At 41.8% G+C, this 25,731-nt stretch overlaps 1 protein-coding gene across 3 annotated transcripts; it reads right to left on the bottom strand.

Moving 5' to 3' along the window:
- Positions 1-63: 63 nt before the first annotated feature.
- LOC120896154 (FMRFamide-related peptides) lies at positions 64-24,289 on the bottom strand. 3 transcript variants are annotated; one of them, XM_040300082.1, is made up of 2 exons: positions 24,052-24,289; positions 64-2,030 (listed from the first exon to the last, which is right to left on the bottom strand). In XM_040300082.1, exon 2 carries the CDS (start codon positions 1,957-1,959, stop codon positions 967-969), a length of 993 nt encoding a protein of 330 aa, XP_040156016.1. In that variant the 5' UTR covers positions 1,960-2,030; positions 24,052-24,289; the 3' UTR covers positions 64-966. The 3 variants fall into 3 exon arrangements, with proteins under 3 accessions (XP_040156016.1, XP_040156015.1, XP_040156017.1); XM_040300081.1 differs by lacking the exon at positions 24,052-24,289 and adding an exon at positions 10,007-10,670; XM_040300083.1 differs by lacking the exon at positions 24,052-24,289 and adding an exon at positions 2,234-2,253.
- Positions 24,290-25,731: the final 1,442 nt, after the last annotated feature.

Genomic DNA, 25,731 nt, shown 5'->3' with positions numbered 1-25,731 from the left:
TTTGCTTTCTTTCGAATACTATTCCTCCGTCCCTCTCACACCAAACACCCAAGCGAAGAAAGATTGCCAATGAAGAGTAAAATCAGTTGATTATCTTTATTCTATACATGTTTTCCGCATATTTCCCGCTCGGTCCGCCCGTTTTTTGTGTGCGATGGTACTGCTTATCTAGTAGCATCCTAGCCTCGTGTCCACAATGTGTTCCACACAGGTACAACCCAGCACCAGCACCGGATCCGCTCCGATTGGCACACGCACGCACGCCAAGCTACGCTGGTTTTCCGTTCCCTCCTACTTCACTGGTGCGCTTTGCCCTCCGATGCGTAGTGAGAGTGGTTCTTTATATTTAGTATTTTATTATATATTTCTTTTCCTTTTATTTTTCTGCTACCATCTTGTTCTTCTTTTTTTGTTGCATGTTTTCTTATAGTTGGGAGCTTTTTTGTTCTCTAACTTTTATATCTTCATTTACACATTTCCATTTGATTTCCCTTTCTTTTGTGGGAGATTCCTAATAAATAACGTTATGCTTTTTTGCTGCTAAACAACAGTGCTGTGCCTTTGGACTGTACGCACTAAAAATAGATTGGGAGGGAGCGTTGGGTGGGGGAATCTACATCTGTGTTTTAATACTTTGGCTTAGCTGGCGCCGGCGAGACGGGAAGTGTTGTAATTGATAGTGTTTTTGCAAGTCGTGAGCGTTGTCTTGTGGCGGTTTTTAAGCAAGTACCGCCTACATTGATTCTAGCACGACGATGAAAAGCAAACCAATGCCATATTGTTGATACCAGCCTTGTTGTCGATTGTTGTTGTTGTTGTTGTGTTTCCAAATTCTGTCACACAGAATCAGAATTGTGTGTTTGTTGTGTTTGTAATGAGTTTATCAACAATATAGCATTTTGCTTCTCAGTGGACATCGTCCGTTGGGAGCGAAACTGCCGCCGCGACTCGAAGCGCAGGCACTCACTACTTCTCCACTATGTACAGCGGTACACGTTCCTCCGCCTCGGCCGCTTCCAGTGCGTCCAGCAGCACCCGGTCCGGGTCCTTCTCGAACAGATCGACCAGGCTGGCCGGAAGCGCCTCCGGCAGCTGGGCCGGACTGCTGGTAGCGTTCTGCTCCTCGGCGACCGTTCGCGACCCGGTACCATTTCCCGATCGGCCAAAGCGCATCAGATTACCGGCCCGCCCGAAGCGCATCAGGTTCGGACCGGCACGGGCCGCCCGGCCAAACTCGTGCGCGCTAGCGAGCAGTGCAACCGCGGGTTCGTCGCTTGCCCGCCCGAAGCGCATCAAGTTTCCGGCCCGGCCGAAGCGCATGTACCCGGATCCGGTCGAGCGCCGCTTGCCAAAGCGCATCAGATTCTTCGGCGAGTCGCGCCGTATGTAAAGGATTTGCTTCGGTTTAATCTGTTCACCCGATTCCGACAGGCCCGTGCTTTGCATCTCCTCCGACGCGCCCAGTCCAGCGTTCCGTTTGGTTGCGGCGGCCGGTTCGTCGCCAGCTGCGCCCGCATTCGGTTGCGGTTCGAGCTGCTCCGTCGAGGTGGCGTACTCTTTGCTCAGCTCGTCCTCGCGCACCAGCGCTGCTGCGTACGGTCCATCACGCCCGAAGCGCAGAAAGTTCCGATCCGGCCGGCCGAAGCGCATCAGATTGGCACGCGTCTGGCGGGCGACCGTCTTGTCCGTGCGCCCGAAGCGCATAAAGTTCTTGTCGAGCGCACTGCGCCGGCGGGTTTGAATGTCCGCCTTGGCGCTGCGCTTGATGGCCGCACTCCACGGATAGAGCGGGGACCATTCGCCCAGCAGTTCGGAGGACGAATCGTCCAGCGCGAGCCGGTGGCCCCCGTTCAGCTCGCCGCCGGCCGCCGCCAGCTCGACGAGCGAGTCATACTCGGCGTGGGAGAAATAATTGCACGATTCACACACGACGATGGCGAGAAATAGGTAGAACTTCATTATGCTGCTATTGCTGGTTGTGGTGGTGCTTCTCCTGCTGCTTCTCCTGCTGCCGTTGCTGCTTGAGTGTTCTGTTTGGTGAAAAGAGAAAGAAACAGAAATAAACTCATGAGATAAATTGCACTATCACAACACTGGCGGAAAAACTAGCAAAAAAAAAAACACACGATACGGTTCTCCCAACGGGGGAATGGCGAGCGGGATTTTTATGCTGGAAAAGTGCACCACCACCGGAACGGAAGCGCAAAAGTGGGCGATTTGGAAAATTTCTCACTTCCGAGACGGGAGCAAACTCCCCGCGTTCCTATTGTTCGCTCCTGAGGGCGGCAACCGCAAGAAGCTCACAGCTCGCCCCCCAATGTTCGACAACGACGGCCGACGGCAAGAGAAAAGGGTTTTGCAAGCGGAACGGGAAGTGAGAAGATAAATTTGAATTTAATTATGGGCATAGCCGGTTTAGTGGCGCGGGTTTTGTGTAGTGTTTTGCTGCGCTGCGCACACCGGGGACCCGAGTTTGCCCGTGTAAGTTGTGATTGTCTCGTAACTCGTTCTTGCCGCGTCAGCCTGCAGGAAGCCAATTGTTGCGTACGGAGCGCTGGCGTTGTTAATGTGCAAAAGAGTTGAGTTTTGTGGTGTGTACCGATTTCTTTCTGATTTTCTTTTGAGAGATGTGCTATTTGTTGAGCTCGTCTTAAAAGGGAGCTTTAATTTGTAAGACTATGATGTAAATTGATGTAATAGTAGAGATTTACATCAATTTACATTTGAACTCTTTGAACTTAATCACTGGAAATCGTCACTCTCGGTACCGGTTTTAAACTCATTAACTGTTTCTGTACACTCACGTTTCAGTCAGTATAAAAGTACTCCTATTCTCCTTAGCGCCTGAATGTATGTAAGCTATGTATTAACCTTAATAAAATCTATAATATTGAGTTATATATTTTGTAAAAAATAAATTAAAACTAATTCAATTAAATAAAAATTAGGGCAATGCACTTCACAAGCACTTCAAATGAAATAACCGTTGCACGTACCCTTGAAAACTGTACACGGGATTGGACTAAAAGAATAAAAAGTTAAATCTTTTATGAATCACATTGGAGAGCAATAGTAAAGATTTAACTTAAATTCCAGTTTTAATAATTTTTGTTTGTGAAACGTTTGAAAATATTAATACAGTCATTATCCGATATACGCTATCGTACGGGACCGAGCGCAATAGCGTATCTCGAGTTTTCGCATATAGCGAATTCCTATAGACAAATGGTTTACACTACCGGTTCCAGGGTTGAAATATATCGTCACAGAGTTTTTCATTAAAGTTTTTTGTTATAAAACAGGTATCTTTTGCACAAATTTAATGCAAAATGCCTTAAGAACATTAAGGAAATTCAAAAAGAGCATACAATATTTCAAAGAATGAAAATATTTGCAAAAAACACATGGAGCTGTCAAATTTAGAGGAATCGCGTACTGCGAATTCGCGTATATCGAGTATCGCGTACTGCGGATAATTGCTGTATCTTTTTGAAATGTTTCAAGAATCATGCTTTTTTTTCGAAAAGAGTAAAAATGTATTCAATCAACATATTGCATACATGAAGCCACTTAGAAAGGCGGGAGTGGGTTAATCTTTACTCGTAGAATTTATCTTCGCCGCAAACTTAATAATGCTTAAAAATTGTATGTTTGTATACCTTAAGGCGCTTACCAGAGCTGTGTGCTTTATAATAACGTTTGCAAAAATAATAATGACTGTTGCTTATTTTTTATTTTAGTTTTACAAACCATCGAACAGATCTCTTTACCATTAAAAATAACTAAAATTGTACATTAAATTGAAAACAAAGAAAACATGAAAAGGGCTAAGAAAAGAGAGTCATGCAAAATGTCTACCTTTAGGCGTTTTGTAATTGTCTGTGGTTGCTCAATCGCAATGCCTTATTTATCGCAAAACGCCTAGAGGCTCGCAATCCGCACGACAAAGGGTTTTATTTCAATTTTATGCTGCTATACTATCATTTTTAAATGGTAAATTTTAAGCTGTAAGTAACAATTCAAAAATTATGATCGTTCTCTTGCGTTGATAGCATTGCGGACCATAGAGTAATTAATTATCAAACCCAAGAAACTATGTTTTCAATAAATCTCGACTAGTTTATTTCCTGGTAAGTTCGGTTTTCTTCGAAAACAACATTTCAGTTTCTTGAATAATTGCTCTGCTGATGGTTAAGTAAAAGGAAATAAAACATCTTTTCGAACTTTTTTGCAACTTTGCTATGATTGAGAAGCAATAAATCAGAACACTACCGGCTAGCGCTAAAACTCGTACGAACTAATTGCTGTCACACTCATGGCTGTTTCATCCTCCACGCGTTCCAAAACTTAAATTAAACCGCGTCCCGTACGTGAGAAAGGTGAAAAGAAAGTTTTCCCACATTTCTTGCAGCACATTTACTAGTTCAAATGTGCTGGTACTGATTGGTGTTAGCAATTGACATACGTGCTCACACTTTATCTTAGCGAATGAAGAATAATTCATCGAATCGCTCTGTGGCGCACCTCGCCACTAGACACCGGCGACACTAGACACCAGAGAGTCTGTGTGTTTTACAACATTTTGAATATCAGTTTCGTCTATTATTAGCAGCTTTACCGATGAAAAACCTCGAAGGCATTATAGGGGGAAAAAACAACCAAACACTCCCAATGCTATGCGTTCTTACGTCAGCCACCGTACGATGTGGAATCTTTAAACGAGGCGTGCAACCGAAAACCACGTGGTCGTGGAAACGTGGCGGTTGGCGAATAATCGAAAACGTCATCTAAAACCTGTGCAGCACTTCAGGAGCCGTCGGTCCCGGTGGGATAGAAAAACAATCCGGTATTCGCTCTCTTGCGTACTACCGTGCAGCACCCGCTGTAGGTCGTTTGATCTTAAGCTGGGTTGCTTTTTTTGCATGCAGACACCAGAATAACAGCGCTTCTTCCTTGCTTGTGATTCCGAGGAATCAGGTGTAACAGGTGGGTTTTCGATGAACATTGAGGTCGGTGGTGCGATGGTACAGGAATATTCCGATTTCGGTGTTATGTGCAAGAGTGTTTGCTTGCTTTCGCTAGCTTTACTTCAGTTGCTGTGCTGAGAGGGGGAAGATATGGTACAGTTTTTGCTCTTTTCCTGTTCAGGCTGTAAACGATGCATTGAGGTTACTTCGTTTTTGTCTGCCATTTCAAGGTCCTGCGGGCAGTTTGTTTCTAGAAATAAGTCAAATTGATACTCAGAAATTTGATTGAATTTCCTTTTATTTTACACTTTTTTACAAGCTGTTTCTATCAGCTTTTTTAAATTAAAAATTAAATTAAGGTAACTGATACCTTTTGAGAAGATAAACGAAACAGCTCCTTGCGAATATTTTTTTTAAACTACACTCAATTCTAGCGGAAAAACAAGTTGCTTAAAAAACAAAGCGTGGAACATTCAACAACAGCTATGACAGTTCGTATTCATTTCAAATAATGATAAAAGTTTCACCGTGAATTGGCCTCACTATGTGAGTTTTTGTGCTGTCCCAATGCTGCACATTTTCAGCTGACATGGAACAAACAGGAAACGATTGCTTCGAGCATAGGAAAAACTTTTTCCACGTCATTTCACGCATCAAGGTTAGATGTTTAGAATGTTCCGAAAGATTGAAAATAGGGATGTTGCGTGTGTGTTTGTGTGAGTATTTTTTTGTTCATTTAGAACATTGAAATTATTTTTGCAATTCTATTTTATGAATCTTCAGTTTAAGTTGTTTATTCCTTAAAAAAATAATGCATTTCAAATTTTCCAATGATTCGTCAAAAGTGAAAGTTTATCTATGAAAAGCTTTTCTAAACGCCTAAATGTATGCAATGTAGGAATTTATCATCATTTTTAAGTAACGTTGGTGTTGGTATTGATTACAAATGCTAACGGAGCAGTATTTTTCAACAATACATCGACGTTTAATCGAAACACTGGCAATGAAGTCAAATGCGTCACACGGCTTTTAGCAGACGTCTCGTAGTCCAGACGACGGGTTTTCACTTGCGAGCATCGATACCGTCGGTGGTCTCGAGTAGGTCTATAAAAAGATGTAAATATTGTGTTTCTCTGGTCGTTTCATATTTTGTGACGTTTTTGCTGTGGGAATATTATCTCGGCCGGTCACTATTTAGAACCTTATCGGGAAAGATGGTCAGACGAGTTATGCAACTACCGTACAAATAAACCGCCTACAGATATGCAATTTGTAACACTGGTGATGCAATTCGTAACATTTTGAATAGCTTAGTTTACCGTTTGAAGCTTAAACAACTGATTTCTCATCTGATTCTTTTCTGTTCAAGAAAATAATAAAGTAGAGCTAGTTAGTATTAATTTCAAAGTTTTATGCAATACATTTTCGCCCTTTCAAAGAAATTTTGTTACAAAAATAACGAATAATCTTTTTGTAGCCACATGAACAACAACAGATTCTATTCAGTTGCCTTCATCAGCAAAACTTGTAATTTATTATGAATGCTTCAATTAACTGATTACTAACAGTTTCATGCATGTCTCGCATCAAATCGGAGATATTCTTTCGTACTCAAAGGTATAGATTCCCAGAAAACCCCTTTTGCACAATACGGACATAATAGATTCAATGCCAATGAGAGGTTTGGACTGCCGCATCCATCAAATTGGTACTCTTTTTCCGTTCTTTTAGACACATTTAATTAGACAAGATAGCCAGAACCAGAACTTTTATCATGTAGACTAACTATCGTATTGGCCTAAGTATAGTCTGACAATGTCCCACAAGGCCAACACAACAATAAAAAAACGCTTCATATTTGATTGCTTAAAGTAGCTTTTCCCTTAAGAGATTCCATTCGTCTCGCGGTTATTAAATAGATAGGGAATCTGTTCGCTTGCTGTGCTTACTCGCCCTCAAATTAGGCCCATAAGCATGAATGAATGAATGAGGGTCACTGTTCGGAGCCCGGCCTGGCGCAAAGATATCATCATCCAGCAGCCTCATCTAGTCCGGTCACGGATTACGAATCACTGTGCTAATCTGCTAAAACCCTGTATCGCTGTCTTCCCGCGGGCGTTCTTCCTCGTCCGTGATTTCGTCCCTCGTCCGGCTCGGTAGATACGTGCGTCAGCCGGAAATTGGACACAATTTTTAACGGCTTTTCCCAAACCAAAAACGGGCAAGGAAAACAGCGCACCGTTTCACTCTCGCTCAACTACAACCAACTGGGAAGCACTGTGCATATTTGGATTCGTGCTGGCCAACTGGAGCAGCAGCACAATGACGCCACGATGTCCAGCTGTCTGTTGAGCGCGTGAGCGAGAGTTGCATCTTGCCAAAAAAGAATAAAATTAGAAGCAAGCGTGTGCGTTTGCGAAACGCGGGGTAGCATTTCCGTTTGAACCGCTGCCAACGGAGTTGCAATCAATAAATCATTCACAGCCCTACACACACTCACACACATAAGGGCTCCGTAGGTTGTCACTGTTTCGGGGAGAAGGCAATAGGAAAGCAGAAGCAGGAAAAATATTAGACCGGAACCGATCGAACACACCGGCGCTCTGGTTGTTTTGGAGGAGCTGTTTGAGGGTTTTATTTGGAGGTGACGCATCCTGTGACGATTCACCGTTGGAGGTCATATTATTTTGCTCATAATGAGGGGTAAAGAGTGGGACTTCTAGTAGATTGACACCACTGAACGAAGACAAAACAAAAGCATCTGATTTGGATGATCATTCCAGGATAATTTCGGGAGCCTTAATGGCGAGAAGCGAAAGTGGAACAGCAACTATCTTCCCTTGTAGTTCAATGACCCAGAAGAACTCAGTTTTGATTACACCTTGTTGTGCAGATACATTGAACATTCATGCATTGTATGTGGAACAAACAAACAAAGTGCTTACAGTACATTTAATTTTTTTGGAATTGATCGAAATCTTCATTCAAACAACGAGAACTGGATTCAAACATCCAACTGTTAATCATTCTTCCTGACGTTGATTTGGCTTTACTCTTATATTTTATCATACTAGGTTGCAATTTTTCCTATTGACTATTTATTTTGATTTTATTTTTAAACTATTTTCTTTGAAATTTTAGGGTTAGAAACCGTTTTCAGCATTAAACAAGCAACAATGGCCGTTATACTTATACCTGAGGCATTTTAGGTTTTACTTTAGGTCACAGTCGTTGCGGTTTAATTGTGACCCTAAGGTATACATTTTTGACAGTGCGTACCAATTTTCGACTCCAAAGTACCTATTTTTGTCTGTAAGTGTAGAGTTTTGAAATTGATTTTGAGATTCATATAACATTCCTAGGAATCATGCTAAATTTACAAGGTTTTTGAGCAGATTTATAATAACTTTAATATGACTTTTTTTTTACAAAAATCGTGTAATTTGTTTGTTTTTATTGTGAGAAAACGAATCAAATTCAATAAATTCTCAACGCATTGTTTACACTTGAAAAATATATGCCAACTTTTTTCACATCATTAAATCTACCAAAATTGGCATAAGGATTGTTATATTTTAAATTCTATCAAATAAATTACAGGTATTTCCCAATACACGCTATTAATGCAGACCGGAGGCTATCGCATATCTCGAATATCCGCGTATATCGAGTTTCGAGGTTTTCAGTGCAATTATAGCGAATTCAAGTGTCATTTTACTTGAAACCATAGGTTTTAGCCTCTAAATTAGTTATTTGATGCGATTCCATATAAAGATTACAATTTGGAACATTTTAATTTGGTTTTTGAAAATCAATCAAAAGCGTTTTATTTTGCATTTGACAATTGATGTGACAATTCAATACAATTTGTTAAAAGAACTGTCAAATTTAGAATATTGCGTACAACGAAATCGCGTCATCGAGTATGATGTAAATCGGGAAATACCTGTACTTAACCAAAATTGAATGATTTTGGAATACATAGTTTCAAACTGTAGGAAAAATTTTGTAAACAAAACAACTGACTTACAGTCAAAAACTGATGCCTTAGAGATACAAATAGGTGTGCTAGAGCCAAAATTTAGCGGCACCGACTGTACATTTTTTGTGTGGTACAATCTATGGTGTGGCGAATAACTATATCTATATAATATATAGTTATAAATTCAGAAATAGTTTCCGAAGCTTCATGAAGCGTACTGTAGATTTATTTTTACCATCTTACACCGACTTAACCTGAAACCCCCACTTTTAAAGTATGGCGAAAGGATTTAGCCGACGGAGCAGAATGTTTAAAAAATCTAGAATGACAGCAAACGAAAATTCTAAAAGCCTTTTAAAATGAACATCAAAAATCCAAATTTCGTAGATGGTTTGTTGGCTTGCTGTTTGGTCTGTTTTGTGTGTGTAATTTTATAAGTTCTTGAGCTTATCAGTTTTTAAGACATGTATTTTTCATCCAGTTTTAGTTGCTCAGATTTCTTTGTCTTATAACTTTTTAGCACTTTTTTACGCTTTTTGGCCGTGTTGTATGCACAATTTAACACCTTTTTAATGCACTTTGAGCGGTTCTTCCTCGTTAAGTACAGTCATAAAAATAGTTTGAGGAAAGTGCTTGTCCACATTCACTGTACGGCCCCTATCCATGATTGCTTTCCTCAAGGATATGCGTCCCAAATTTCTTATGTAAACGCGAAACTCTTCACTCTTCTTCCCCTTTCAGCGTAAGCGTACGGGAAAGAAATTTGGGAGCATGCCAATAATATCTCAAACCACGTTGGACGAACGCAACCAACGTACGCTGTCCTCAAGCTGTTAGCAAAGATTGTAAAAATGCTGTCAACAGCCAATTAAGACGCGGGCGAAATATTTCTGGGCACAATCTGCGCGGAGGAGCTTTTGGGAGTTAAGCAAACAGTAAAACTGCGAAAGGAAATGCGAGCGAGCAGGAAGGAGGTTCTATGGCGATGGGTGGGGACGAAAGACGCATCATGTTATTTATCTATTTATTGTCCTCCGGGCATATCTTGCATGTTTACCAGCACGTGGACACATTTCGCACGATCCTCCGATTACGTCGGTCCTGGGTACGCGAAAATGGAAACTCCGTTGCAGTGCTCCGTCCGTCGAAAGGTGTACATTTGATGATGAGCAAGAGGGAGAGAGACAGGGATTGGGGAGTAGAGGAAGGCAAGTAAGTGTTTCGGAGGAAGAGAGGAAAAGGAAAGAGGACACTCTTGATCCAGTAAGCAGATTTCGTATGCACCGGAACTTGGTTCACTTGCGACACAATCACTCCACCAGAAGACACCTCAGCGAGGCGCTAAAGGGATTTGTTTCATTCTGTTCCCTTTTCTGGCGAACTGCATAAACAGCACTGTTTGTACACTTTAGAAAAAGCTTTTGCACCACACTTTACACCCAAATTTGTTGATCACCAATCTCTTAATACTGTCATCTTTGACCCTGTGCCTTACAATATTACACTGTTCCGCAACGGCTCGGCACCGAAGGCGCGTTCGCCTGCGATGGAGACGTCAAGTCTACTGATTGCAACGACTCGCACGAACCACGTGCAAACGCGCAACGGTTTTTCGAACGCTTCTTCACCGCGTTCAGCCACTGCCACAAACTCTCGCGCTCGCTCTCCCTGTGCGCGGGCTGCTGCCCGCTATTTTTCCGGCCTTTTCCGCGTTTGCGATGCTGTGCGACACTGAAAGCGGTACCGACGCCATCGTGGCTTTTTAACTCATCGTGACCGCCAGCTGCCAGCACTAGTGGCGCTAGATCGGGTCGTGGTCGGGTCGGTAGGATAGCAAAAAAAAAAGGAAAAAGCAAAGCATCCCTTCGTGTCTGTTGCGTATGCGTGTACACAAGCAACCCACACGCACGCACACACACACACGCACTCCGGAATTGCACGAAGTCAAGTTCGTCGTGCGAAAGGGTCCAACTAGTAGGTTTTTTATTTTTTTTTATTTTGGCCTTTTAGTTTATTGCTTGGTGGTTGATAGCATCCGCGAGAAAGAGACAGAATTAGGCATCCTTTTTACTGTAGTTGAGAGTATTGTTCACAAGGATATTTTTCCCACGCTCGAGCAGGAGCTTTTTCCGATCTTCCCGAACAGATGATCGTTTCTCGCCAACGATCGTGAGACGTTCGGTTGTGTTGGTGAGTTTGCTGCATGAGTAAGCACTCTAGTAACGTCGAATAATGGAGACGGTGACGTAGGAGTATTCTTTTAAATAAAGGTATTTTTAACATACAAAACAAAACGATAACACAAGCCGAATCCAAACCAAACTTCCAAAGCTTTTGTGAAGCAATGAATCATCCTCCAAAGTTTGTGGCAATAAGAAAAAAAAAATCGACATTTCGCTCCGTAAGTGTAAGTAAGCCATCCACCAAGTGGTGCTATAATGACCCCGTTATCATCTGCCAGCGCACATGGGCAAGAAGCTTTCCGGAGGGGGTGTTGTTCCACTGCAGGCACTAAACACCCACGGTACCGAAACCTTGCGCCGCGCGCCTGCTATAGGAAGTTGCAGTTGCATACTTTCAGGCGCCAGCGAGACAATACCGATATGGCCCCAAACTCGACGACTCGGTTTGCCCACCACTTTTCGGTCGTGGGATGCTGTTTTTAACGGCAGGAAGGGCAACGGAAAGGCAACATAAAAACGGAACCCAGCTTCCTGCGCTCCAGGAAGCGCTCGGGAGGGCTGTGTGATGGGTATTATGTTTGGGTTTTGGGGGTGGGCAGTACGCGTCACACGTACGGGACCGGCCATACCAGCCGGAGGCCATGTGCGTTTGTGGAATGGTTTTAATGCAGATCTCAATAAAAATGGGATTTGACTTTTGAGGAGAAGTGGTGAGTGTCGGGCGGTTTCTGATTGTCGTCCAGCACTCGTAGCCCATTGCACAAGAATTATTGAGCATCGATTGATTCTCGGGGACGCAATAAGCTGCACACAGGCTAGCCGGTGCTGGGTAAATGATGTGCTGGTTGTGGGGTATTGGCATTTCAAGGGGATTTTTTTCTGATTGGTCGATGTGTAGGATGTGAGGAAGCAGACGATAGCTTTATGACTTATTTGCAGCAAGTTACGAAAGATAGTGACATTTGTATAAAGAGAATTTTTGAAAAGGTTTTTTATTTAGATTAAAATTATATTGGCCTTATTTTCAATTTTTTAAGAGAACTTTTGATAAAACTAATACGCTAATGTGTATCACAGTATATCTTGAAACGCCTAAATGTATGCAACAGATTGTTTGCTTTGCTTTTGTTTTATTTGTTAGCTACTACATTGTGAGGAAGTTACGATGTTTATTGAGTGTTAATAAGTGCTTTTTTTACATTTAATACTTAATTTACATTTCAACTAAAATATTCGAGGACAATCAAGCAATTAGAATGGAATGTAAGTTCCTATAAAATTATTGTAGAGCAAAATGAACAATACAAACAAAATATACAAAAATTTAAGACAAGAATATAGATCTAAAATTATCCGTCAGCTTATGACGATCGAACCAAAACAGAATAGCATAGAACATGCCAAAAATACTTCTCATGCAGCTATTCTTTTATCGTGATTCAGAAACAGAACACAAACGTATCGCTTGACAAAAGGGAACTTTCCATTACTGTTTGGTAACTGTTCACTCCCTTCAGCCGACAGCACACACACACACACACACACTGTCTGACTGATGAATAAGTCTACCGTCTGACGAGTCGGGCCAGCCGCCCCTGAGAACGATTCATCTGAGCCAGCGTTCCCTTGGTCGCGACTCTCGACATACTTTAGGCGGGGCTGCCGCCAGTGACTCAGTGAAAGCGGCGATGTTTATTTCCATTTATCAATGGCAGTTCAAGACGCCGGGAAAGGTATCGTCGGGAAGGCCGAAAGAGCCTAGAAACAAAAGACTAGGCAGCATAATAAACAGCCCCCAACAACAGGGTGGATTTTGAAACCGGTCGGTGGGAAAGCGGGGAGTAGGGCAATGGAATCTCGTGGGCTTCGTGATTGTGAAATTAGGAAAACGAGCCGCAGGGTTAATAAATAAAAATAATTGAAAAACATAAGCAAGAGCAACGGGAAGGAAGATGGACAAATGGTAAGGCAAAATAATAATAATAATCGACTCCGCAGCGGAAAGCGGAATTTTTAGGACAGGAAGTAAAATAAACAGTGAAAAACAAAGCAAAGAGGAAAAGGAAAAAAGTGTAAAGTGTATTGCTTGGTTTGTTGAATGTCGTAGAAATGAATCAAAAGTTGAAAGAACAGCTTTGAGCTGTACATCGAAACAAAGTGAGAGCCAGAAAAAAAGGTCAGCACGACCATTTCGTTCGGAAAAAAACAAACTGAAATGAATTAAAAAGAAGTACATAGGTATCAGAAAGCAAGAGAAGAGATGATAGAGCACCCAAACACAGAGGAAAAGGACAAAAAGAAGAGAAAGTGGCTATCAAAACTATTAAAATAAAAATCAATTATCCAAGGCTAACCGAAACCCGGCCGGCAAAACTTCATGATAACAACACAACCTTGAGTTAATAAATAACACACAAACCCACCCACAAATCGGAAAATTTGTTTCAATCTATGACAAGCTTGTCCCTCGGGTATCGGTAAACCGACCCCAATTTTGCAAAACCATTTTGAGGCAAACTAATCGCCTGTGTTTTTTGTGTTTGGGTCGCAAACGGTTTTGCAGTTTTTGTGGTGCTTCTTGTTTACTGCTTGTGGGAGGTTTAGCATAGTTTAAGGACAATTTTCCACCACCAGATCATCCATCGAAAATGCTACCAAAGGGGTGCAAAGGAGTTGAAAGGGTAGAGGGTTTGTGTGTGTGTGTGTGCGTGTGTTTTTGTTTCCCTTTACTCTTTCTCTCTTTTTCACTGTATCCCCTGGCACGTTTGGTTGGCCAACGTTCATTGGCCTTGCGTTTCATCGTCGCTGCTAGTTGCCAATTAACTATAATCCGGTAACGATACCGCTTTTTGATGGCGAACGGAAGCGCTTGCGGCGTTCGAGCCCTTCGTGGGATGATTTTTGTGGATGAGCGTATACATATATGAAGCTCCTCTCCGTTCTTTGGGGAGTGATGGGGGAATGTGATGTGGGAGAAAAGGATATGGGGTAGATATTATGTACGCAAGTGTAATCAACGGCTAGGAATGATGTGTTAAACAATCTGTTGAGCATACAGCATAGCAGTAAAGTAAAGTAAAAAGCGGTTTATCGCTCGACCTGATTCATCGATGGTTTAGTGTGATCTTGCTGTTCTTATAGATGAAACAATGTTTTATACAGTGTTTTGAAACAAATTTTAGTATTTTACGCCTATTTTTAAACTTTATGTGTTTCTTTCAACATATCTGTCGTTTATCCTTTAAATAACATGTATGGCAATCCTTTATATCATTCGCTTCTTTGTTGAACCAGCTAATGAATACGTGAAGCTTTGACGAACTATCCCTCCACAAATTGGGCTTATAGCACACACACATGCCGGTCATCGTTCGCCGACCCAACCTTTCGCCCTAAATCCACCCCGAATAAAGTCAGGTGTTGACGATAACGAATGGAGGTGAATTTGTTTGCTCATACGGCTGCCTACAGCCTCTGCCACAGCATCGGTGAAGCATTATATATTTGGATGTCTTTTTTGTGGTTCTGTTGCATCCCATTTTCTCACCCCCACCCCCAGACCTTAGGGAGCACCGATTCATCATCGGTGATAATCTTGTGTTTCATTTTGGCTTAATTAAAATGTTTTTCCGTTCCGAGATAGTCCCTGTTGGTGGTCACCGTTCGGGGACAGTTGTGGATGCAAATGTGTACCTGGTTTGGAGACTTTAAAACGTGGGAACAAAACTCATACTGGAGTTAAATAAGCTAAAATGATGAAAAAGCCAATAGTGCAATGCAAATGACATACATTAAGGCGTTATAACATATTGCATACACTTAGTAATATTAATTTATCCTACAATTTTTGCTTAAATAATTCATTTAAATGAATCGGTTGAAACATTGTCCTTCACTGTAAAATCTATATAAACTTCCACCTCCAGGTTTACATTATGGCTCATATTGGCACGTTAGTAGCCGTGCCGACAGCACCTAAGCCATGCGACACAGTTCATTAGTTAAATTCACCACGGGCTTCGCCGAAACGCGGAGCGCTACCACCGTCGAAAATCCCTCGACACCGGGCAAAACCGAACTGGGAGTATAATTTTCCAAAATTAATGTCCCCGAAAACTGAGCGCCCAGCGCTATCGTTAGTGTGCATTCCCCGTTGAGCGAGGGTGCTTTTTTCACGACCTTTGCCGCCTAATTGATACCATGGGCGTTCGGTCTCGGTTTGGCCAGAACTTCCTCTTCGCGCGCTTGTGCCGTGATGTTTTGCCGTGCAACAGGTCGCAGCACAGTGGATGGGAAAAGGGTTTCCTAAACGCAAGAGACCATTGCTAGACCGAAGGTAGTGCGAGTTTCTAGCCCGTTACGCAAACATTATCCGTGAGGGGAGCAGCAGAGCTGTTGGTCGTTGTCTGGCCAATACCAATCGTGGGTGCCCGCTCGGAACTGGAGGAGCTTGATTCGGTTAATGTACGGAGAATACATTTCAGATACATTTTACCTGCCGGAACAGTTTGGCGCACTATCCTAAGTGCTTTTGAAGCTAGCTAGCACGAGTGGCGAATGAACAACACAGCTGATGCTAGTGCTGGGCTAGCGCCAGGGGAAGGATAGAAAATTCGAAGTGAAGAGTAACGAAGCAGTGTATAGCGTTCATACAGGAGTGTAATAAGTTGAGGTGGTAGAATGTGTGCTGTCTAGTTTTTCGTGGGTAATGTGGTTTTTGGATTGTGAAACTAATTATCAGGCAAGTTATGAGTATAGGAATTCAATTTAGCGTGTGTTATAGCCTTGCATGTTTTAGTGGACAGATTAAAGCATGACAGGAATTTGTCTGATATCCAAACTTTTTTCTAGTAATTTAAATTGTAGTTATGCATAATGGACTATCTAGCCACATTCTAAGCGCTGCAAGGTATCTAAATTATATTACAAACGATTACAATATTAGATAAAATTAAATTTCATGCTCAAACATCAAACATCAAACAAATATTTAGACTGATATCAATAAGTAGACTTATTTGATTATTATCGATTTTGAAGACTTATTAATCCATTCAATAGTAGTAATCTCAGTTAAAACCCTTTAAATTATAGATTTATAAGGAAAAGTGAACCATTTTAGGGCATTTTATCATACAACACATGACTTTTGCATACTTTCAGGCGCTTTAGTTTTTTAAACCGCACTCTGAAAGCTGTCAAACAAGACATCAGTCTCGAAACACATTTAGAATTTGACAAGTTCGAGGCGATGATTTTCTTGTTTGTTCGAGACGACTCCATGAGCACGGTCTTTGTCTTACCAATTAGAAATCCGATAGATACAGCCATTTGAAGCCAAAGCATTAAAATAAAGCGCCTTTTATCGCATAAAGGTATGCAAATTATATCATAAATTAACCAAAGATACATGAGAAATGTAAATACAAATGTAATTAAATTGCATTATCTCTTACTTTTTTTCTACTCTGAACGACTATTACGTTCTTCTTTGAACGTCTTTTGAGCCAAAATAAGTATAAAAATTGCAATCAATGAACAAATTGCTTACGTATCCGTATTAACGTATTAACTGTATTGGAACGGTAGAAAAGGTTAATCAAAATAATTATTATTAAAAACCATTCAATTAAAGACTTATTACGAAAATCCAATACTTGGAAGCATCTTAAGTCATAACAAAAAGGAATTGTATACATTTAGGCGCTTTGATCCCTTTGCTCCAATGGTTTGAAATCAAAACCTCCGAGATGACCGATGGATGGACAAAACCACACCATACTAAAGCGTAAACATACTTCTTTCAGGATAGTTTTGGGTACAATCCTACATGTTCCCAATTTCCTGCGCCAAACACTGTCTGAACAAGGTCACCCAACTACAACGCCATCTGCACGTACTTCTCCTAATGGTACTAATTACGTTTCGTGATCACGTTATGATGCACGTAGCAAACGAAGCTCCATCTACTAGCTACTGTGCATCATCGTCTGCCCACAAAGTCTCACCTGCTACCATTCACGCACCACGAGCGCATTACTTTCAATCATCAAATTGAAGCGGAGGCGCGAAATGACAATCATAACTGTCAGTATCGGGATAAGGCAAAGGTAGTTTTCCGCCCATTTTCTTCCATCAAGAGTCACTATCACTCAGTCTCATAGGTTGAGGCGATGAAAAGTTGTATAGTGTTGCTTCAAATTGTTGCCCTACTCTATTGTCAATCTTGCTCGTGCGAATGCACAAGCCATGATCGATGATACTGTTACGACATTAGTGCAATTTGCCCGCAATGAAGCGTGCCACAATGGATGCGGTCTGTGTGTGTGGATGTGTGAAGGATAATGGGGATGTGTTGGTTTTCTCACCCCGTATCGTAAGTACAGCTCACTTCCTGACGTGTCCTGACGTGCAGGACAATGTGTGTTCACAGCATGCCGGTGCAAATGTTCGTTGTAAGTGGGATTTATTTTATTTGGGTAATATTCCACCACTTGCGTTTGAGTGATCCCGCGAGCATTTCGTATGGGAGTTGTTTTAGTGTTGTTGCCCATTTTATGGGGAAAGCAAATCCCAAAGTTATGGTTATTGTCATCGGTTAAAACATATGCTTGAAAGAGTTGTCAACATTTCCCCCCAGATGGCGCATTTAGCCATAGTTTTGACAGTCGAAAAATGTCAAAGCATAGTAGAATGGAGAGTAAATATAGGTTATGTTAAAAAGTGATATAAATAACACCTTTCTTAATATAGTGCGACCTAGTTTAATCCATGCAAAATGGATACACAAAATACAATACACTAAACCGCCGCAAGGTGTCGGTGATGAGAAAACATGCCAGAATCTGTACAAAAAAAAAGCTGTTAGTGTGTCCCGTCCGCGCCCAAACCAAGGACGAACGAGTATGTTCATTTTTATTGTGTTATCAGGCAATAGAAGAAAAGCATTCCCGAGCTCTATTTTGATGCCCAGCGCACCCACCTTCCCATAGTACCCCCCCCCCCCCCTCAAAAAAGACTAACAATCCCCGCCACCATAACGCAATAGACATGTCGGAGCGAGTGTATTTAAGCGAGATTTACTTCGACGGTGCACTACCACCCGGTCCCGGACCGGTGTCGTAAAGTCGGGAGGCGGTCTCGGCATTCCTTTTATTACACTAAGAATTCAGCCCCTCTCGCTCCGGCCTGCCTCGGGATGAACAGGCCACACGCCACATCCCGGCGGGGGAAAAAAGACTGGTTGGGTTAATTTTCATGCTGTTGTCCGTTCCATTGTGCTGGGAATTGTGTGCGAGACTGTTTTTTTCTTCTTTGGTGTGTGTAGTTTAACCTCCCTCACTAGATGCTGCCCTGTACCGATTACTTCCGGTGGCGCTTCTACACGAACACGAGGATACGCGCTTCACAAAAGGCCGTAAAAGGGAAGTAAAGGGCGTACACAACACACGCTTTCGTTTGATAGATTTTTAACGTTCCATTCTGCCTCCTGCTGTGGATGAAGCTGCACCGAAGCCTTGTGCACGCGAATGGCAAGTGTAACCAGAGACACTGGGCGGGAGCGAATCTGACGTGAATCTGGGTAGGAAGGGCTTTTCAGAGTAAAGCTGAACCGATTGCTTTGAGCTAATCTTTTGACTAGCGACAGCGGTGGGTTGTTCACTTTTGTTGTTGTTATTGTTGCTGCTGGATTTGTTTGTTTGTTTGTTACGCTCCTTGGCGTTAGCACTTTTGCCGTACAGATGTGATCGAATTTCAAATCCACTGGGTTGGGCTAGAGAAGTGCGTTTTTAGTTAATGTGGAAGCGTCGTGTTGGTTGTAGCAGTTTCTCATAAGTGGACTTAAATAATTACAAAAAAGTGGTTAAAGAGGATTTCTAGAAAAAGGTGAATAAAAAAAGTAATTTAAAACAAAAAAAATTTTAAGATAAATGAAAAAAATATTATTCATGATATGTTGATAAGAAATATGAAAGATACATAATAATTCAATAATAACACTTCACATCATAGGAATAATTGCGCTTTGACATAAAACGAAGAATTAAATCACATTAAGAACAAAATAAAAGATGCTAATGGCATTAGAGACAAAGTCATAACAGATGCATTTTAGGATAAAAAATGATCTAATAAGCTCCTAGCGTAACTTTCCTTTACTAAACTGACCGTTTCGATTACAAACCACCAGCGAGGATATGAAAGGACATACGACATTCCCCACCGACCAAAGTACACCATCAGCAGTAGCAAAGCAAAATTTGATCAAACTCTAACGAGCTTAGCAAAGTGCCATCTAGGTGCCACCTAGGCTTATGTTAGGATGGTCAAATTTTCTAACATTTCAACAGTGTCACACATATTGCCAAAATCAAACCTGAAAGGTGCAGGGAATAAAATTACTTTCGAAGCTATTTCCGTTTTCAGTTTTTTTTTGTTTTAGTTATGTTTGGGCAATTATCAGCTTATCCTCATCGCAACCTCATTCTACCCCAAAAACAGTACCCCATCTTCAATATCAACATCATCATCAGTTTATTTTTTGCATCGTCAATGACGCTTCCCTCTACGCGCGATTCAAAACTTCTGCAAACTAAATTATTAACAGAGAAGATTGTGACGGGAGCAAGTATTTTAAAAGAGTCGAAAAAGTAAAACTGTCGCAAACAGTTTCGAGCTTCGGCCGCCTTGGCTAAGCGCGGCTTTGGCTGGGGGATTATACGTGAGCGGATCAAGCTCCTATGGGAAGGGCGAGGTACACACGGAGAAAAGTGTAGAAACGAATAACAAAGAAAAAAAGCGAAACAGGAAGAATGGTACAAGAAAACTCATCTCCGAAACGATGTTACCTGTTGCCTTCCCGTTCAATGTGGCTGTATAGTAGTGGTTCTACCATCCAGCAGCTCAGCGTGCACGTCACGGTATGCAGCCAGCCAGCATGTGAGCAACATGCAGCAGCTTTTGTAACTTCGCTTTCGCTTCACCGTTTGCGCGCGTGCTAGTGAAGGAATGGAAAACTTTGCCTGCAAGCACGAGGGTTTGTATATTTTTCGTTTTACCCTATGCCTGCAATACACTCACCAACTCGCCCACAACTCGCCCAACCCTCTGACAGTGCGCGTTCATGTATGCGGTCATGCTACCCGATTAGAGGTTGAGTAGTGTGTATGTACCGCACGTCAAACGTCTCAAACAAAAACAATTATTAGTATAACAAACAAAAAAACCGACACGAGTGGAGGCTGATGAACAGAGTTGTTGTATTGCTGACATTTTAACGGGAACTGAGAGTGTAAGTGATTAGTTAGTGCTTCAGCGTTAAGCGAAGTTTGGCGTAGGTTTAACTAAATGCCTACAAGTAAAGAGTAATGTTGAGCGTTGGGACTAGAAAGATGCAAGAAGTAATATTGAGAAGGCGATAAAAGCTAGGATACAAGTGAAGCGACAAGTCGGGCAGGTTCCTTTAGTCAACACTTGCCATAATTGCCGTCACATAGTTGATGTTCTAACTTCCATACCTTTTGTGCATTAAACACCTTCGATTAGTTGGCATAATTTTATCAAAAATATTTAAATATTAAATATTTATATATATCTTTGATTTCTTTGTGCACCTTACAAACAGGAATATAGTAATTGTTTTCCTTTCGTTGTTTTTTCCTTAAATGTCGAGCATACACGAATGCAGCAGATTAGATGCATTTGGAGGACTTGTTTTAAGTTTCACGAATAATTATTACTAATTATTAGCTTAGAGAATTATCTGTAATTTATAATACAAATGCTGGCATCTATCTATAATACAAATTCTACCAAAAACTAACGGTGAATTGATTACTTGCAGGGTTTCTTGGACCGTATTGCTTGAAAAGCAACGACTGTTGCAGCGTGTACAAACTATGAGCTGTAAATCAAACCCTATGACCAGACTACTTTGATTAATTGAACATTTTTCTGCACGTGTGGTTTCGCTTGCACACTTTATCTCTCGCTCTGCTTCTCTATTGACTTATCCTTTTTTTATTTTGCATGCATGTACTTGCCATTCTGTATTTTGTTTGTTGTTCTCTATTTTAATTATTCGTCTAATTCTATCTAAAAATATTTACTTGTTTTTTAGCAGTTCAATTAGATAATTAGTTATTTATCTATTTTTTGTAGTGAAAATGCTGATATAAGAAGACCAGAAACATTATCTTTATTTTCAATCCGGATTTATGTGTATATTTATTTGTATTATATGTATCTAAATTTTCAGATATTCAGATTTTCAAAAGTTTAACAAAACCAATAACCCTAGGACGCAAGAATATCCACATTAACAAGAATTGGAATAAACCAAAATAGATAGCGAACTGCGAACCACAGAAACGATGAATAAAAAATAAAATTAACATAACAAAGGAATAAGCATAAATAGATTTTTTTATAGAAACTGAGATCAGGATAACCATGATGTGAAACGTTCCTGTTCAAACAATTGGTACTAAAATACTAATTTATTTGTAATTTAACTTAAAAATAATGAATTTTCTTACACATCAGTTAAACTAATCGCAAAAAAGTATTGTTTTACAACTAGAAAACAAGAAAATATAGAGTAGGCCGCATTTATTCTGCACTATGCCCGATTCATACTTCACAAGGCCCGAATAGAAATGACACTGCCCAATTGAGGGTTTACGTCGCCCGAAAAAGTATTTACGGCAACCGATAACGCTTTGACGATGCCGGATTGGCTAGGTAAACCCTGTATTGATGATTTGGACTGAGAAACAGACGCAGTGAAACAATATGAGCAAAGTGAAACAATATGAGTTTTGCGTATGCCTTCATAAATTCGATTGCGAAGCCCTGTAGCCGGGGTAAAATAACTAGTTTAATACAAATAGAGGCTCAGTTTAAAATGTTAAAATATTTAACATGTCTGTCAATAAAATCCGTCCAAAGGAACCGATATTAATAAAATATTTTTATAAAAATCATTAAAATGATCATTAAGAAATAAGTACACATCAAGGTTATGGGTTGATCGTTTAGTCGAACTAGCGCCATCTGTTTATAATAAGCACAACTTGTGATGTACTTTCTTTTGATGTACTAACCATTATTAAAGCCACCTTGTCACATTTTCTTATCTTTCAGATTAACAGATGCAAACTAATATCTTTGCTTTCAATAAAAACCAGTTGATTATTCTAGTGAAGGACAACTATCCCCATAGCGGTAAATGTTCGTTATAAATTACTAAGTGCACAAATGGGGGGGCAAATTTCCACCCCCAACACAACTCCTACTTAATGATGTCCAAAATTCTATGTCACACGTCTCACTACGAAATGGCTCACTAAAAAGGTAATAAAAAATGGGCAGCTTTGATTTTTTGTGCCTCCTGTCTCTTGTGGCGGCTTACTAAAGGCCGGTCCAAACCACGCGTCCGGTACATTCTATTAACGCTCATGGGTATTTATTTCATCTCGCATCATGAATTTGCGTGCAGCACTCGTACGTTGTAAGTGCACGTTAATGTGACCATAAAACAGCAAAGTTTCACATCTAACGCACACGGACATGTTTTGGTCTCTGGCACGCCATGATCTCCGGGCCTGACATTTCCCTCACAAAGCCCCGGATGGACTCCCGAGGACAGACAAACTTTTCACATGCGCGTAGGTTGGTGCGGAAAAACTTGGCGCCCGAAGTAAGTAACTTTGGTGCTCTCTGTGTGCAACCTTGGACGCATGCACAAGGACGCTTTGCGATTGAACATGTTCGTGGTGTTACGGATGCGACTAAGTACAGCATCTCCTGCAGCTCCGGTGAAGTTCCATTGGAACTTTTGCTTGTTTGCTGTTGCTTGCACGGGTTTTTTTTATTGTTTTCTCCCCTTCCCGATTGTTCCAGCGGGCCATTTTTAGGAAGCGAATCTTTTCCCAATACTTGCACTAAGAGCGAGCGAGCGTGTGTGTGGTGGGTTTTGGCTCCCATTTGCCAGAAAAAGCTCATTTCCCACCTTGCTACCCACTCAATGACTGGTTGGTGTATGTGCAGATGAGATTTATAATTTTATTGCAAAGTTTCAAGTACATCGAACGGTGCAAGCGAGACAAAGTTCCTCCCATTTCCTCCCCAGAGTAGTGGCCGGAGGTCATCGAAGACATGGCACGCGCTTCGCAACGCGGCACCGAGGATTGTCTCCGAAACGAGACGACAAAGATTTAGCATCGCCAAGGGAAGACTGTGGCAGCGCAGGTATACATCGGTTGTAAAGTAGATGAGCAAGCATAAGTTTCATGCTGAACCGAAACCCACCGCCGCACCTTGGTGAAGCAGCAAAACGTTAGCTCTTTACCGCTGTCACTTTCACCATCACCGCTGCACTTCGACTTTGTGCCAATTTTTCATGCTTCTAGCTTCAAATCGTGCGCGCACACACTCTTCTTGATGCACAATTTTGATGCATTGCCCGGAGTGCCGTGAACGCGCAAGGCCAATTTCTTGTGCTCCCGTTCTGGTGGTGTTGTTGCAGCTGCTGCTGTTGTTCCGTTCGGTACGGTACCGTACACTTAGACAAAGGCGCACATTGCATCATCCAGTCGCGTGGTATGCAACGGCAATGCATCGGTTCTGCGCCGAAGGTCTTTTGCCAATTCTTCAATGTTCTGTTGGTGAAATTGAGGGCTTACAAATAGATTGCGCGCTTTGCACTTTCACTTTTGATTTCAGTGGTTTTAGTTTGCAGTAAATCACAAATAAATAAGACTGAGTCTTTGACTGATGCTTTTAAGCGCACTTTGGACATTGTTGAGGACTTTTCTGATTATTTAGAATGCTTGAAGTGCAATCAAAACACAACCATGTAGAACAGTATGTACCTATTGGTATGTTAGTTCTAGAAACAATCCTTCCGGATACTTACTCTAAACGAGATAAAGATCTGGGTTCCTATTCTCGTGCCAGTTCAAACTTCAAACTTCTAGCATTCTCACAAACACTTCACAATCACTTATCACAATGTAAGCAACGCACATGAATCTCCCCAGTTTCTCTTATGAAGCTGTTAAAACCTGTTAAAAACGTGCTCCGGTTCTTCTGAGATGGAGCGCCTTGGTAGTGCCACAACTCATACTCGCTTGCACGTCCTGGTCCCGATGGCGAGGCTCGTCTGAACAGATCATCCCCATACTGGACCGATTTTATAACACACATGACCCCCACGCACCTTCACGGAGCGATTTTGTTGCAAAAATTAGTGACTGCAAGGGTCGCTGTTCCCCAAACAGCGGTAGTGTCGTAAAAACAAAAACAGGCATCCAACAAAACGCCCTAAACACCGGTCACCAGGAACATGACACCGGTATCCGGTGCGGTTCCGGTATGGTTTAATTCAACTCCGCTCCAGCTGGACACCATCTATCATTGTTATCGGAGCCGGAGTTATCAATAATAACTACCGTCACCGGGAGCGCGCACACACCATTCAACCACCAGCATCTAAAGCCAAAGCAACTGCGCGGGACGGCGCCAGCGACGGCATGTAATTAAAGAATTAATTTTAATTTTTCCCCCAACTCAACGGGAAACGTTTGCGCGGGGCACTGGAAGAAGAGCCTCCGACGAAGCTGCCCGAAGGCTTTTCTACCACCCCGACGGAAGTGATTTATCCGGTTCCGGTAAGACGACACGGGCGCTGGAACGTGGCGTCGTAATCTTACACGCACGCTGTACAAAAGCTGAAGCTCAGCCACGTTGTGGAGCTGATTCCGCTGGTGACCTTTACTATCCCGGTGAATGCCTTAATCCCGTACGTTGCCGGGCGGTTTTTCTTCGCGCCAACATATGGTGTGCGGCATTGTAGTCGAGATGGTGGTCGGTGTGTGTGTGTGTATACAATGAACAAGACGTATAGGATCACGGCAGGAGCAGGGGTGTTCGGAGTTTGGTTGCGAAGAGGACAGCCAACAACAGCTTTTTCCATAACGAGGACTTCAACCTTTTCTGGTAGAGATGCACGCCTGGCCGGGTGGACGGAGAAAGATCCTCACTAGACTTTTACTCTTAAAATACTTCAGTCTCTTTGCTTACTCCCAGGAAGGTTTAGTACAGGCCGGTGGTACAGGAACGGGGGTCAAGAATTTGGATGATTCCAAAAGGGTGTTGTTATTATTTTCAGCTTCATTTTTTTTTGATAGAGAAGAAAGAAACAACGTCATAGCTTATGATACAACTTTTTTACTCTTAACAGAGTTGGGATGGACCCTCCCCCTGGTTGAAGTGTCTCGTGTTAGCACGTATAAAAATGCTGGCCGAAGAAGCCGGCTAACCGAACACAGGCGCAACCAAACGGCACCCATCATCATCAGCTTAACAATCACACGAACCTTCCGACTGAGTGGTGTGTGGTGTAAAGTGCGGTTCCGTGCGGTTTCTGTGTTAAGTGTTCATTATCTGGAAAACGGCATAATGATGACAACTTGGGTTCTGTCGCTTCAACTACCACTGCGAGACTACCACTACCGACTCATTGTTGTAATGTCAACGTTTATTTGAAATCATCATTTGTTTTGAAATACAACAACCGTTGCATAAACAACAATTT

This window comes from Anopheles arabiensis, chromosome 2 (assembly GCF_016920715.1).
Source record: "Anopheles arabiensis isolate DONGOLA chromosome 2, AaraD3, whole genome shotgun sequence".
Lineage (NCBI taxonomy): Eukaryota > Metazoa > Arthropoda > Insecta > Diptera > Culicidae > Anopheles > Anopheles arabiensis.
The sequence above is the reverse complement of the archived record's forward strand: the minus strand, read 5'-3'. Positions and strand labels throughout refer to the sequence as shown.